Source organism: Falco peregrinus, chromosome 4 (genome assembly GCF_023634155.1).
Source record: "Falco peregrinus isolate bFalPer1 chromosome 4, bFalPer1.pri, whole genome shotgun sequence".
NCBI lineage: Eukaryota > Metazoa > Chordata > Aves > Falconiformes > Falconidae > Falco > Falco peregrinus.
In genome coordinates, this window is record NC_073724.1 from 114,258,903 (window position 1) to 114,276,001 (window position 17,099).

Below are 17,099 nucleotides of genomic sequence, written 5' to 3' on the forward strand. Positions count from 1 at the left end.
TCTGGAGGAATAAGTCTGCCATATTTAATTTTCTTTAAAGTTTTAAAGGGAATTCTTTTCTGTCCTCCATTGATTTAGCATAAGAGAGATTTGATTCACTCAGTGATTGAGACAGAGAGGTGATCTTGCCAATGGTAATGTTTGCTTTTGTGTAATATTCTACTTTGCATTCAGAAAGTGGGTTTTTCCTGAGTGAATCCTGAATGAACATTGGCTGGTAAACACCTGTGCTGTGCCAGCTGTAAATCCAGAATACTTATGTGCCTTTTTAAAAACTCAGCATAACTTAAAAGGCTGCAAAAAGTGAAACGTTTTTCACTGCTGAAGACTAATTAGTTGTCCTAAGGATGTAAATCTGTTTGGATTAACTAACTGCTTATAGCGTCATGGACTCCTGAGTTAGTTGTACAAGTGCTGGAGTGTGAACAGAAAGAAACTGGCTGTCTTCAGATGATACAGTCTGTTAATTCCTCTGAAATTAGCTTGCTTAAGATTATCAGTACTTATGGGCTAAGTGTCATAAACCAGATCTGCTCTTTGCAGAGAAACACAAGGATTTGTGCTTCACAGACAAATATGAGACTAAGCCCTGGGCTTCAGGCTCCAAGCAGTGCAGTGCATACACCATTCAAGTGGCACTGTAATATATCGAACCATCAGTTTTCAACCCCCTTTCATGCTGACTTTGGTCAAAAAAAAGTACATTTTCAAGGCTAATGAAGTGGCATGAGGACAAGGAACAACCGGATGAGAGTATCACTAGAAGGAATAAACTGGGGAGCTTATTGCTAGTGTACCACCCAAAGACCAGTGCTAGCAAACCTGTGTTTGAATGCCAGATAAAGCACTGCAAGGCCAGCGGCAGTGGCTGCACAGCTGGCTCAGAGCCCAGCACTGCACGAGAGGGGATGCAGCCACTGAGCCCCCGAGTTGGTTCAGTACTAGTTCACTCTCCACTTCAGAGTATATTTTTCTTACTTACAACCTACAGTTCAGGTACAACCTCTTTCACACTGTTTTCTTCTTTTAAGCCTAAGCCTGGACTCCATCAGCTGGCATAGCAGCATAACTCTGGATCTGTGGGTGCACCTGTGTGAGCGAAGGATGTGTGCACTAGGAGTGATCCACAGCAACGGGGGGTCTGGATGATATGATGTCCACGCTGTACATCTTTTAAGGGGGTTAGTCTGCATTACATCTAGTCTGCTGACAAAAATGCCTGTTCGCAGCTGCAATGCAAAGCTAATTAGGAATGCTCCTGGACCACATTTTCTGTTGCAGTTTCATTAAAAAAAAATAATCCAATTTGTTTTCTAAAAGACCATCCCCCAAGACAGCCAAAATCACTTTAAAAGAGCACTTCTGATCAGAACCAAATGCTAATACGGATGCATCTTAAATTATACGCTCTGATTACTTTAGCACAAACATGATCCTGCATCCATATACAATCTGAAAGAAACAGATACTGGTAGGAGATCCTGTAAGGAACATATCCACAATTGTGCACTCACAGCCCTATTGCAGCCCTATGAAACCCCTACAGAATAACATGCTTTGTTTTCAGCACACAACCGGGTAGAAAGCAAGCCTAAATTTCCAAAAGGAAAGTGACTCCTGTTTCTTCCTTCTGTTTTCAGCAAGAAAACAGAATAAAATTAAAGCTCTTGGTATGTGAGGAACATCACTTTTCCCATAAGCATAAATAACCCCACAAAAATCTGATCTCTCTAACTACACGGGCCAAGAAGCAACAGGATATGGCCCAAACATACGAGGGTATTTCGGTGTAGGAGACAAATTTTTGAAAAGCTAGTGCTTAGATAAATAATAGATTACATTTTCTTTTAAAGACTACAGGTTTTAGACTTTTCCTTGAAGAATACCTTGCTTCTAGCTATGAGTGTTGTTTTGTACTAGTAAACCCACAGAGTTTTATACTGATTTCTCATTTATCCACCCCGTAAACTCCTCCAAAGTGAGATGATGGTATCAGATGAAAGAAAGTAATCATTATCTGAGGGATAATAACTTAAACCATTTTCCAGCTCTTCCTGATGATCATTAATCACTTCGAAGAGGTGAGCAGTGCACTCTCATCACATTTGCAGGTGACGCTTCACTACAGGGGTGAGTCCATACACTCTAGGGCAGGACTGCCGTCCTGGATAGGCTGCAGGAAGGGGCTGACACAAAATTTATAATGTTCAACAAGGAGAAGCAGTAAGTCCTGCCCCTGGCACAGGCTAACCTCCTTCTGTAACACAGGCTGGGCACTGGTGGCCTGGCAACAGTTCCATGGAAAACTGCTTGGGGCTCCCGATGGACAGCAAGCTGGGCATGAGCCAGTTGTGTGTCCTGGCAGCAAAGAGGTCAACAGCATCCTGGGCTGTATGAGCACGGGCAGAGCCAGGACATCCAGGGAAGGTTTATTCCCCAGTAGTTGCCACTCATTAGACTGCAGCTAGATACTGTGTTCAGTTTTCGTTCCTGTGCTATGGGAAGGAACAAAACGGAGCAATTTGAGGGGAGTGCTGCTAGGGTAGTTGGGGTTGGAGCATTGACTTGGTGAGAAGAAGCTAGAGGAGCTGTGATTTTCAGCCTGGAGAAGGAATACCTCTGGGGACAACTAACAGCAGACCCCTGGTGCTTACAGGAAGGTCATCACAACAGAGCAAGCTTTTCAGCGTGGTATGTGGTAACAGGATAGAGAGACAGCAGGCATAAGTTGAGACAAGAGAGGGTCAAACAGGTTATAAGGAAAAATATTTTCCTCGTGAGGACAGTCAACCAGTAGAAAAGGTTTCCCAGAAAGGCTGTGCAAGCTCCATCCTTGGAGATTTGTGAGATTCAGCTGGATAAATTCCTGAGCAACCTGGCCTGGCCCTATAGCTGACCCTGAATCAAATTAGCCAATGATGCTCCGTCAGTGATCTCCCTTTGCTCCCTTCTAACACAAAGAGAAGCAACCTAGCTGAGACCCCCAGCACACTCATATTCTCACTGCAGCCATTACCACCACCAATAGTAGACGTTACATAGGCGTTACCACTGGAATACAGTAAAGCACTATTCTCCTAGCTGTAAGTCTTCAGAGCAGAGCTCTGGTCTGCTTCTTTCACTACCTAGAAAAAACACTTCAGGTTTTGGCTTAAACACTCTTATGCTTCCTCCAGTAATTTTCCTAATGGGCACCTCAGGATTATCCTATAATGGAGCATTTTCTTGTGCAAGTGTCCAGGATAAAAAGCCTTAAGAGCAGGCTCAGTGCTATAGAAACATAAGTGCATAACATGCACTTGTATAGATTTCACAATAATGCTCAGTATTTACATAATACATCTTCTGAATGCCTAACACACTATTAGCAATCTGCATTTAATAACAGTAGGGTCATCAAGTTGCAAAATGCTCAGATGGCACCTAATTTTCTACTTTTCAATATTACTTTTAATTTTGCAGCCTTTCTTTTATTACATCTTCAGTTTTCATGCATTTGATTTGTATGTTCTTCGGGATCTGAAAGAATTTCACACAAACTTACCAGAACACATACAAAAATGAAACAAGTCCCCCAGCAGCTGCTGACAGCTCCAGGAGGATGACAAATTCTGGTAAATTTTATAGAGAAATGATGGAAAAAACAAAGATCAAGAAAGGCTGTATGACTTGCGGGGGGGGGGTGGGGTGGGGTGGGGTGGAAGGAAGGAATTGTTCTAATATATAATCAATAAGGAACCAGCAAAGGAGAAGTAGGACCACTTCACAAAGTGGAACAGAAAAATACTGAAAGTACATGAGTTCCAAAGAAATCAGGGTGTCATCTTGGAAAGAGCAGAATACATGACTGTATTCGGCATTAATTTTAGAAATAGATTTTGATCTTGTTATATTTATCTCCAAAAATCTAATGGTTAAAGGTATACAAAGAGTAAGTTGACTATGGTTTTCTTACGCAGCTGTGAAAAGCTTGGTCTGGAAGTACCTAGCTAGTGGAGAGCAATATTATGACCGATTTTTATTTTTTTTCTCTCATTTTGTATGCAGTGATAACAGGAGATGACAGTAAGTGAAGAACTGGTCCAGACTGGAAGGAATGCAGTATAAAGACATTAAACACACTGAGAACGATCTCTGCTCATTTTCAGAAGTCAGATTCAGGAGTATAAAATTGTCACAATGAAGAAACATCTATACCTGACTGCAATGAATCACAGGTTCAAGACAGAGAAGAGATGCCTAATAGACAAATCCTATAAAAATCTGGAAAGAATAAATTTATACACGGTGGTGTATAAAATAACTCTTTTTCTATTCAAATTCACCCTAATTAAATTATATTGGAAATGGTGAATGTGGGTTTTTTGCATATGGATTTTTGGTGTATATTAATTATTCCCTCAAGTGAGTTGGAAGAAATTAAGAGTAAGGTAATAAAAATTTACAGATGACACAAAACCTTTGAAGAAATCTCATAATGAAAGAAAACAACAGCTGAACACAAGCAGATTTGCTACAAGGTACAAAATAACAAAACAACGTGCAAATCCGGGAAATAGAAATATATATTTCTATAGTAAAATCAGCCAAAACTTCATTATATAACAGTGACTTGAATTTTACTGTGCCGAGAACCTGCAAAGAAACACCAAAGAAATTTTAAGTTCTAGTTTCATTTTGCTTTGATTTTGATAACACCACTCGATCCTCAAGCTGTTTTATCTATCCACTTGGATTAATTAAAAAAAGTCAAATAGTCACCAACCCAGCAACTGACTGCCTTTCCAGTTGTTTAATACTGTCTATAGAATGAATAGTCATCTTCACATGTGACTGGGACACAGTGTCTCTAGCCAAATAAAGAAAACCTCAATTAGGCACAGATTCGCAGGCAGCAAAAAAAGGTCATGGCAATTTTTCACTGATTAGATATCATGTCAGAAACCAGAGCTACTGCAGGACATTTTTTTTTCATGGCACCCATTCAAAAAAATATTTCTCTACCTCCTGAAATCTACGTAAATGCACTGACATGAATAAAACTTGACACAGATTAACTTCTGCTGATTCACCAGGGTCAGGATTTCAGCAAAACAAAGAATTAACAAAGAATTCTTAACAAAGAATTAAATAAACTCTGTGAGTGGGGAAGAATTATCTACCAGGAACAATGTACTAGCACTGCAAATATCAGGAAGAATTTCCTGAAGTGAGATCTATCAGAAGAATAAGCATACTTTCTCAAGGAAAAATATGGAGAAAAACGTATTTTTTTAAACATCTATATGGAACATAAACATAAAGCATTCCTACATGTACTGAAATGGAGGTAACAGTCCACTGACAGTGGCTACACAAGAGAGTTTCGCAGCATGTCTTTGCACCTTCCTTTTAATTTTCTTAAAATGATCGTAGAATCAGTTTTCTGGTGCATTTTGACTTCTTGCTGATGTGCATAATACGTTTATTCTCTTCTCGGCTAAAAGTTTGTCGAAGTGATATCACCTATTGCCTTCTCTTTATAAAATTTTGGTCTTCCAGAGTAATGCTTTTTTAACTGCAGTCTCAGAAATACATATAAAGAATGGGAAAAAAAGAAGGTGATGGAAATATAACTCATAATTATTACAGAAGTTGTAACAGTCACCCCAGTAAGATGTACGGTGAATAGAAGTCCTTATCTGAAACAATTTTCAGCCAAATAAAATGGGATTTAAATTTGTCATACTTACCATAAGAAGTCTATCTCCAACCTGCAACCTCCCATCTTTTTGCGCAGCTCCTCCATCAATAATCTTGGTGACATAAATGCTGTTGTCCCCAGGGATGTGTTGGTTTCCAACTCCTCCTGCAATACTGAATCCCAGACCTCAAGAAGATACAGAAAACAAAACATTAGTAATAAAATATATAACACTGAAGAGGAGTGCAAGAGTAGCATATGTTTAACCTACTGTAAAATTACAGTATTTTTAATGGATATACAAATAACATAAGAGATATTTGTGGGGTACTCTTTCACTTTCCCTGTAAGGTCAGAGACAGAGATAAGGGAATTCTTTGTCATGCACTGTTATAGGATGGCAGAGACAAAAAGAATCAAGCTGGTGATGATTCAGTACTGATGGCTTGTCCTCACCAGGGGCCACTATAGCCTACATCAAGAAGTTACAGCAAAACTTGCCGTGACTAGTAATAAGATTCTGAAGCTTGGAGTTTATTTTGATAAATGTTGGTTTAAAATACATCACCACCTATCCGAACAGAATTAAAGGTATTCTGATTGCCCACACAATTTGAAAAATCCTTGGAAAGTGTACTGCAGATTTTGCACGTTTCAGTAGTACCACATTGAAAGGTCTGTGAAAGTGAAAGATAAATGGTATAGATATTTGGATTTAAATATCTACCTTAGCTATTTTTCTAGGAAATAAATATCTTTGGCTATGGATACATAAAATAAGAAAGCAATATTCCTTTGTACATATATAACTCCTTTCAGTGACGTGTGAAATTCTTAGATAAACACCCAAAGAGCCAAACTTTGGAACAATGTCAATAATACATGCTGATATGATTCAGAAAAAGGAAGACAAAACAAACAGATGCCGGGGGAAGAAAAAAAAAACAGTTTTACCCTTTTTGTTACTTTTCCTATCCTCTGACACACTGTGTGAACAGACAAATCATTGCTTTCATTTCTAATAACATTTTTAACTTTCAGTCAGAGAAAAGACAGAAAGTACTGTGGTTTATTTCCATAAAAACCTACTTCATACAGCTAATTTTTCATAGATCATATAGCTAATGGGAACTTCCAGCTGAACAAATAAGCTGTTACTGACAATAACCTTCTCACATTATTGCTTCAACTAGGCATTTATCTTTTAGCTGTACAGAAAAAAAATTATGTCTATTTAGAGAATAATCACTAGTTTTATCTATGAAATCTATGCTGTTCATTCTTAAAACAAACATGTTAGTAATAACTGCAGCCTGAGCAGTAAAATGCAATAGTAAAAAATGAGCTGCCCGGAATTTGGCATTTTATTGCAAAATTACCAGCCTGACCGCTTGGGCAATAAAACTTAAGGGAGGGCATATTTAATACATACAGGCTTTTTTAGCATCTGTATGAGCACAGAGATAAGGTTTTTTGAGTGAATTAAATCTTGTTGATTGTTTTTTTCTCACATTCTTTTCATTTGATCATTATTTTAGCTTTAGAAAGATGTGAGGCCAGATAACATAATGGACTACTTAATGGACAGTGCCAAAACAGTAAATTACAAAAAAAACCCTTTGAATTTATATCTCAAATTGAAACACTACTGAATTAATTAAGATTACTATTAACAATACACATGAAGTTAATTCAGAAGTATGGGATAATTAAAATAAAGCTTTATTTGATTTTCAGCTAAAGCTGGTGATCACTGTTTCTATTTGTGTGCTACTGCCAGGACAGCCACAAGGATAAAAAGATTCTGATTTCTTCGGCATGGAAGAATTTGTTTATTACCCGGGACTACTAACAAAGAAGCAAAAAGACATTTAAGTAAACATCGAGAATGGATTTTTTCTTTAAAACATTAGTTGTGGATGGGGAACAATGATTAAATAATGTTCCTTGGTGACATAATTAGCATCCTTTTAACCCCCAAAACATCTGCATATGCTGATGTAAAGTGAAGATCTGAGAGTATTCCAGAATGATGATAAGAGCAAATTAGTCGGCCAGACGGCAGCCAGAGAGCTTTCTTCAGCTTCACAGCCCACCTAGGGCATGACCTTGGGAAGATTGGGTTATGGTATGCTTCGATCCTTTTCTCTCCCCTTTATTGACACTGTATGCTGTAAAGGGCAAGGTCATTTCTGGCCGCATAGCTGTTCTGTATTCTGTGCAAAGCGGTTCCTAATTCAGCCTGATCCTGCTGCAATATAAGCAAATAGTAGCAGAGATAATCCCTGCCATTTTCTGCAGTGTTCAGTTGGGTGCTGTTTGTTTGCATGGTTGTAGCACAACTGATACCTGAAAACACATACACACACAAAGCAGTAACACATGCTACTTCCATTACAAAAGTGAAGTTTACAACTAGGGAAAGAGTAATTTTTTCTGCTTCTCTCCTCTACATAAAATGTAGTTGAGTTACAAAAAAAATATGAGGGGACGTTGTATTAGCAAGCAGGGTCTGCCTTTGGGATATAAAAAAACACAGCACTGAGTGTAAAAAGGTTTAAAAGAGCAGAACAAGTCAAGGGGCAATACTGTGGGGAAAAAAGGGAGAGTGGGTAGGAGAGACAACTCAGGAAGAGAGATTTTCCATGTCTTTTTATCGATAATGAATCAGGTTCATTACCTAATCACACCTGCTTTCTTGGAAAGATTTCTTCTTGGGAAGAATGGGGAATTGAACAGTGGCCCATTTAATCTTATTTAAATGACTTTTGCTGATTGCTAGGGCACTAGGAAAGTTATACTACAATAAAACTTTTGAGTAGGATTCATATGGCCAAATGACATCAGACAACTATGCTAATCATTTATGCTACTTTTATAATCAATAAAAAATCATTAAGGGCTTTTAAACCATGATTCATCCCATCTCAAAGAACTATCTGAAAGAGATGAGATGAATCACACTCTTGGTTTCTGAAAGGCTGGGGGCTGGATGTGGGAAAAGGAGGGTGGGAAGATCAGTGCTATAACAGTTCATAACCTCCGTTAGAGTCTCAGCTCCATTTAGACTGAGGAGTTGTGTTTTAAGACCTTAGAAAGGTTTGTGCATCCCTGGTGTGGATCCCTCTGGTCACCAGCTGCATCAGGTTAATCTCATATAAAATTCTTACTCTATTTTAAAACCAGAGAAACATTCAAACATTTGGGAACACAGGGAGCAAGATAAGTTTTTCTAAACTTGGTCTTTTTCATTTCTCCACTGAATTAAAAAAATAAATCAAAACAAAATAGCATGTTTAATTCCAGAACCTTCTTCTTGTTGATTCTTGTGGTTAGGAAAACATTGCCATCAGAACCTAGAAGATTAGAGTCTCTTAAAGGAATGCCCTCCCTCTCACTTGCTATTTTGCTAATGTGCAATCTGCTTCACAGGATCACCCAAGCTTGGATAGAGCGCTCAGTTTCCTCACAACAGGAATTAGGAGGACAGGTTTAGAATGGAGATAAGGAAGGAATTTTTTACAGTGAGTGTGGTGATACACTAGAACAGGTTGCTCAGAGAAGCTGTGGGCTTCCTGTCATTGGAAGTGCTCAAGGCCAGGCTGGATGGGGCTTTGACCAACCTGGTCTAGTGGAAGGTGTCCCTGCTCATAGCAGGGGGTTGGAAGCAGATGATGTTTAAGGTCCCTTCTAACCCAAACCATTATGTGATTCTATGAAGAAGAGAAGACGACTTCAAGAGGAAAAAGGAGAGAGAATGGGATTTAATACAGGTGTACATCCAAGTCAAACTCAGCGTTGTTCAAAACCATTGAAGATGACAGACACATGTAAGATTGGTCAGTGGGTAAACTAGCAAAGACTAAAGAAACTTTATTTGCTTCCATTTCCCCTGGATAAGTGTAAAATGCATCTGCCTTTGGGTTCCATAAATGCTGATCAATTGTCCTGTGGATAATAACACGTATAATAGTGGAACAAGACAGAAGACATTACTGTTATCACAAAAAGGAAAATGGACCGAGGAAAGAGCTATTCCATCAAAAATGGAAAAGCAGAAAAAGTGTCGATATCAACAATAGTCAAGAATATTTATCTTTGCATTGGATTATCAGTAAACAAAACATGAAAATATTTGAAATGGTAACAAAGCCATAAAGAAAAGAAAGTTGCACCCAGAATAATTCAAAAGCCTCCCAAGTCTCAATCAGAGCTATTTCAGAAAAATACAACCAGTGACTATTTACATCTATTTTCCATTATTTGCTGCACTAGGCATACATTTAAAATGTATCACTATATTAGTAAACCCTGATATTCTAACTAGCAAAAAGTAGGCATGGAGGCTCCTCTTATGATTAGTCCAGCAAAGGTGCCTCTATGTGATAATAATAGAATCACTGTTTAAGACATGGATGAATCACACTGTGAGCATATCACTCTACAGTAACCAAAGAGGGAGACTAAAAGATCAATTGCAGCTAGATAATGTCAGCTTTCTAATAAGAAGTGAAGTTAAAGAAACGCTCACTTAAAACCCAAATGGGATGTTGCACTAGAATCGTATAATCGTTCATGTTGGCAAAGACCTCTGAGATCATCAAACCCAGCTGTTAACCCAGCACTGCCAAGCCCACCACTAAACCATGTCCCTAAGCACCACATCTACACAGCTTTTAAATACCTCCAGGGACGGGGACTCAGCCACTTCCTTGGGCAGCCTGTTCCAGTGCTCCTCAACCCATTCAGTGAAATTTTTTTTCCTAATATCCAATCTAAACCTTCCCTGGCGCAACTTGAGGACATTTCCTCTTGTCCTATTGCTTGTTACTTGGGAGAAGAGAGAGGACAATGCTCTGGGAGACGGTGTCAAAGACTTTACTAAAGTCAAGGTAGACAAAAACCACAGCCTTTCCCTCACCCTGTCTAGTAGACAGGTCACCTTGTTATAAAAGGTGATCAGGTCAGCCAAGCAGGACCTGCTTTTCATAAACCCACGCTGGCTGGGCCTGATCACCTGGTTGCCCTGCATGTGCCACTTGATGGCATTCAAGGTGATCTGTTCCATCACCTTGCCTGGCACCCAGGTCAGGCTGACAGGCCTGTAGTTTCCCAGATCCCCCTTCCTGCCCTTCCTATAGATGGGCATCAAATTTGCTCACTTCCAGACAACTGGGACCTCCCTGGTTAGCCAGGGCTGCTGATAGATGATGGAAAGAGGCTCGGTGAGCACTTCCACCAGCTCCCTCAGTGCCCTTGGGTGGATCCCACCCAGCCCCTTAGACTTGAGTGCGTCTGAAGTGGTGTAGCAGGTCACTGACCATTTCCCCTCGGATTATGGGGGCTTCATTCTGCTCCCTGTCCCTGTCTTCCAGCTGAGGGGGCTGGGTGCCTAGAGAAGAACTGGTCTTACTGTTAAAGACTGAGGCAGAGAAGGCATGAAGTACCTCAGAATTCTCATCCTTTGTCACTATGTTTCCCCCGCATTCAATAGAGGTTGAAGATTCTTCATAGAACTTTGCTACTATTCTACAATCAAGTGTATTTTAAACTAGGAAACAGAATGAGGATTTTAGAGGGTAAGTCCAACATGAGTTTTGCAGCCCCAGCTGGCAACCTCCAAATAATGGGGAAGCCAAAGAAAGTAGCATTTAAGTCATATCCTTAAAATGTAATTAAGAAGTGTGTGATTTGTAGGTAATTAACCAAAACAGTGTGCTTTAGAGACATACAATGCATAATTCTAATTGCTGGATTCCTGGCTTTACCACAGTATCCCTTACCACCAACAAAGTGACCTGATGAACTTGGTGAAGCCACAAAAAGCACAGGACTCATAATAGAAATATTAGGCTAGAAACAAATGAAATATGAATGGAAATATGCATGTAAGCACTAGAAGGAAGAACAAAGGTTAGAGAAATGGCATGTATTGACAATATAGAACACCCCCAGCAATAATACTACAAAATGAGTGGTTTCTGTCAAGCCTGGACAGAATGTCCTGAACAGAATGGACTCTGTCAAGACCACAGCACAGGTGTCTTGTCAGCAGAAGACCCTGTGCTGTAACAGTGGGATGTTGGCAGCAAGATTACAGCATGTGACATATGCCATTCTCCTGCCTGTAAGCCCAACAGGAAAGCAGATCACAGCAATGAAGACGGGTGTTTACTAAATGATGAAAGTCAGGCAATAAGCAGCTGCCTTGTCTAAGACTTAGAGACTGAAGAAAGAAATATTCATTGTAAAGGACCACCCCATAACAACAGCAGACTCCTAAAGGTTATACATTATCTGTCCAAAAATTAGTCTATGATTGCCAATCAAGAAAATGCTAAGAGATGTGGTAAGGATTTGATGTCCCTTCATGTCACACGCGAGTGAGCCCGACCACCTCAGCACATGCATCCTGGGGCTTGTGAGTGTGTGTGGAATGGAAAGTGAATGAAATATATGAAAGAATGAGCATAATTAAGTAACTTTGGAGATTTCATGAACAAATATCACTCACCCTTCCTGTATGATCTCTTGTTGGTTTTTGCCATAATCATTTTCTACAGGTGTGAAACAAATTGATTTGCTCCAGAACTCAGAACTACAGGAACTCAGATTTTATGAAAATGTTTCAGGCAGCAAAACAAGATAATACAACCAGAAAGTACCCCTGCAACAACTGAGGTCCCCACTGAGGAACTTCTGTGACACAGTGAGCCTGCAACGTGACACATTGACCATGCTCCTGTGAGAGATCTGAGGTAGCTCCTGCCTTTCCACAGACCAGCCACTTCTACAACACCCAATTACAAAACCCACAAAGCTCAGTGTTGTTTTGTTGTTGAAGTTACTTAAGTTTACAGAGCCAATATTTATATTCTTCTTTCTCTCTGAAAGGGAGAACGGTATCATACTGATGAACCTACCAATGAACCTGCCAAACCTGGAGGAATGAGGTCCAATCCAGGTTTCTAATTAATCCAATTCTACTCAGAGGGATGAAAGGAACATGGGTAATATAAAACGCTTTGACCTATATCATTTGATTGACTTGTTTTGATAGGTATGACAGGTCTATCTAGTGCTATATGAACAAACAAACTGAAACAAGGTTAATTATAAACAGAGAAGCAGCAGGGAGTACCTCCCACTGCCCCTTTGCTCAAGCTTCTAGTTGCCAATTTTAGTTTTGCTGGAGGAGAGATAGAGCATCTATTTAAAAATAGCACCCCACAACTGTGGAAGTTTTAATATGCTTGTTATAGCTGTAACTTATGATTGGTGTTCGTTATTGACAGCAGATTTTGTTATTATTTGCTACACACAAAAATGCAATACATTACAAAAGAAAAATCAAAATGTTTCGCAATGATTATACAAAGTTACAAGGAGGGACTGATCTTCCTCTGCAGAGCACTCTCTTTCTGTCTTTATTTCCCATTCCATGAATCAATTCCTGAGAAGCTATTAATCCCAAACATAGGAAATGTCACTTTATCTATCTCCTCCTTTGTGTTGTAGGGGTAGATTCAAATATCAACTTGTCTGAGTGAGTTCTTATAACAATTCTTATTCCTGACTCATGTGACAGCTTATACTAGAAGGACTTACATGAATAAAATTTGACTACATTTTGTTCTGTGGATGAAAAAGTCAGTCTAAAGTGCACTATGATTCATAAATCTTTAACTAATATTCATAACATACTTAAAAGCGGCCTACTTGCATTGCCATCATTAATCCCTGTTTCAGACCCTGCTCCCAGATGACTTGAGAGGGTTTTTTTTATGCAACCAACAATTTGATAATAGCCTTGGCCAGGAAAAAGGCCCAAGCCCCTACAAATCTATCTGGGCCTGTTATCTAGCGTTTCTTTCTAATAGCCTTGGGTTAAAAACTTCAAGCATCTTTCTTATTGTTTTGACATTTTTTTGCAGAGATATCTAGTGTTTTCAGATATTTCCCAGCTGATGTCAAATAGAATAAAAATGATGTACAGTGCCATCAGGTAAGAAGAATATTCTCTGAAACCACCTCACAGAAGGAGAAAATTATCGTCCCCTTTACACTGTGTGTCATTATATACTCATGCCTTCAGCTATTTATTCAGCCATTGCTACACAGTTCCTTTCTTCTTGCCCACAGCCGTTTTTATAGTTGTTTTCATTAATCCTTACATTCTGGCTGCCAGTGCATCACCTTCCCATACTATTGAACCAGCAGAGATGCCAGATTCCAGCATAGCCCCTACTAAGGATCACACTGGAGAGCAGACACAACACATCCACAGAATATGGCCAGCATGCTCGTGAGAGATGCTATGACTGGATAGTTTTTGCCACTTGTGATTATACAGCAGGTAAGAATTCTTTGCTTGCAAATGGGCACAGATTGCACAGCAACACTGACACATGTCCCTTGAGGGACTGGACCCTTCCATAACCTCAGGAAGAGAGGACTTAGAACTTTTCCGTATTGAGGCAGATTTTGGTTAGAGTTTTTAGTAGAAAGTAAACAGTAAATTTTTTCATCTTTCATCTGCCTTAATCTACATAAATTTAAGCACTGCAAATTCAAAATTTTAAAATAAATTTCAGTAAAATAGTTCTACTTTTGACTATTTTTTAAAAATAAAAAAATAATTGAAATTTTAAACAGTATAGTAACACAATCTTGCTGCACAGCCTAGTGCAGGAATCTCCAGAGGTCTGTTCTTGCTGGTTGCTTGATGAGAGAGAACAGAGATAATGATCTCACAGAGATTAAAAAGTCTTCAGTATATTGGTGCATATGTACATTCATACTACCCTAAACAGCTCTCTGAAGGACTAAAGGCTTAGAAGAATGGCAGCCAGCAGAAACTCAATGGAGGAGAGTGTGTGGTAGTAGCTGCGAGCTGGTGGTTCAGCAGGCAGGGATGGCTGGCTGATTTCCATACTTCTGAGAATACCTAAGCAGTTTTGCAGTCTCCATTTCAAATTTTATAAACTGCTATCGATACCATTAGGAAGCATATACAAATTTAAAATTTGGCTGTCCTGCTGCTACCTTATACCTGTTCCAAAACAACTATTGCTGGGCTGTCCCAGAAAGCTCCAAGTCTAACATTGCACTCTCTGAGCCTGCTTTTCTGCCAGGGGTTCATCTGAGATTCACAAAAGTCTGAAATGCAGAAGAGTCCAGAATATGGAAAAAAGTCTGGATATTTCAGGGATTTGCTTGCTGAGTTACTCTGCTCTGGCCTCAGAAGCAAATTTAAACAAATGCATCATTTTCCAACTACTTTTTCCTTCTGTTGGGCACTGAAATCAAACATTGCAGTCAAATCTATTGGGTTACAACAAGAAAGAATCTGTTCTTAGGACACAGGGTTACACTCCTTGGCTTAAAAAAAATATTGTTTACATGTTCAGCCAGAGAGGAGATGATAGGAAAGTGAGATTGTGACACAATTGTTAACATACCTGCAAGGCAGTCAGTGCATGTTTAAAAACAATCATGCTGTAGGTACAGCAGATAAAGCATTGGTTTACATTACCATAACAGTAAAGCTAATCTTTCTGTCATCTTTAATAAAGCCTTGAAAACACATCTTGTTAAATTACACTGCTATTTGTAGTAATTTGTAAAAAAAAATCTCTAACATGCAAATGAAAACAATTCCTTCTTTTCTATTGAGTTTAGCAGTTAAATGTTTTTCCCATTGCAGCTTTTTTGCCTGCATATATTTATCCCTAAAGATACATTCCATTCAGATGTAGTTGAAAAGAAAGGAAATAGCAAGCTAGAAAAATACACTTAAGCCTCATTAGAAGTTGTGTGTATTCTATATTTTTACTTTTTTTCAAATTAATTAGGAATACATTTCCCAGAAAGCACAGACAATGAGCAGTGGCCTAATTGCACAACAGGAATTCTCAGGAATACTTCAAAATTTGTCTTGAAAAGAAAAGGCAGTATACCTAATTATTCACAAAAAGCTGATTTTTAAAGCATTAATGAGGATTCCAGTTGACTGAAAAATCATGTTAAATCACACTGTCACAATTTTACTAGCATGATTGTAAGAAAGAGAAAATTATTTAATTTTTGACATATACTGACACTCCAAGAATTACAGCAAGCAGTTCAGCAATTTTAGGAAAAGCCGCATGATACACCAAGTCTAAATATTTCATGTTAGAAACAGTCCAATTATGTTTCTAAAAAGGTGAATATTAGTGAGGTAAAGCAGATAAATGCAAGATCTGCCATTTAGGAACAGGATTAACTGTTTGCAATTTGATTTTCTGAAATTGTTTCTGTTCTCACATTTCCATGCTACATTTGCATGTGCCTACAAGTGGAGCTTTGCGTGCACACTAGCTTCCTGCTCGTGCAGGATGTTTTTGCATATTTCTGGTTCAACCACAAGGATAAATAATACTCAAATCCAGAGTCACTAAAAATCAGAATTTTTTATTAGGTTAGACACTATCTGGCTGGCTGCCTGTGTGATAGGATAATTTACATCTTGTAGGGAATAATGTTAAACACAGCATAAGTGACTGTATGGCTGAGTGTGATATGAATGGACTGTTAAAGACCACCTTTTTTTTTTTTTCCTTATTCTATTTTTTCTGCATTAGTAGAATTTTTCTTAGCAGGAGTTTTTTGGTTTTTTTTTTATCCTATCCTCACCCCTGTCCTTTCATTCACTTGGGCAAAAAATCAACTGGACTCTCTATGACCCTGGAAGTGCAAGGCCAGGCTGGATGGGGCTTTGAGCCTCCTAACCTAGTGAAAGATGTCCCTGCCCATGGCAAGGGTTAGGACTAGATGAACTTTAGTGTCCCTTCCAACCCAAACCATCCTACAATTCCATGATTCTAAGCAGCCAGTTGTCTTAATTAGCAAGAAAAATCCAAGTGGGGGGTTGCAGGATGCATTTTTAAGATTGTCATAGGCGGTTCTGAAGCTTCACTACTGCCAAAACAGATAACTCTGCTCTACTCCCTGCTTTTGGCTACGCTTTCCCCCTGCCTGCCTTGTATCAGCTCTGAAGATTTTCTAGCCAAATGGACCAGCAAGCTGAAAACGGCATGAAAACCAGATGAAGTTGTTCTGAATCGCAGACCAGGTGCATATTCACCGGCATCTACAGAGATGGCAGCAATAAGAGCTGGCAGCTGAGGACAGTGCCTGGTTCACATGGCCCCTTTGCTGGCAGCATGGTTTTGTACAAGGCACTGTACTAAACAGAGTTGTGACTCCTACGGCGAGTACTGCGATGTTAACACTGTGGCTCAGCAAACTCAGCTTGGGGGATGTGTCAAGAAGGAAAGATGCAGGGACAGGAACAAGGAGCTGAAGTGAGTAGGACAGAGATGGTTATTTAGGCTAGCAATGCACCTGAAAATAATTCAGTAAAAAATATGCC

The 17,099-nt window shown here is 39.2% G+C and overlaps 1 protein-coding gene across 22 annotated transcripts in view; it reads right to left on the reverse strand.

The window, feature by feature from the left end:
* Positions 1-17,099, reverse strand: part of DLG2 (discs large MAGUK scaffold protein 2) — a 1,040,329-nt gene that overhangs the window by 298,090 nt on the left and 725,140 nt on the right. For all 22 annotated transcript variants that reach the window (XM_055801296.1, XM_055801300.1, XM_055801304.1 and 19 more), the window contains one exon: positions 5,733-5,869. In XM_055801296.1, coding sequence (XP_055657271.1) covers positions 5,733-5,869 — 137 coding nt within the window. The remainder of the gene's footprint in view (positions 1-5,732; positions 5,870-17,099) is intronic.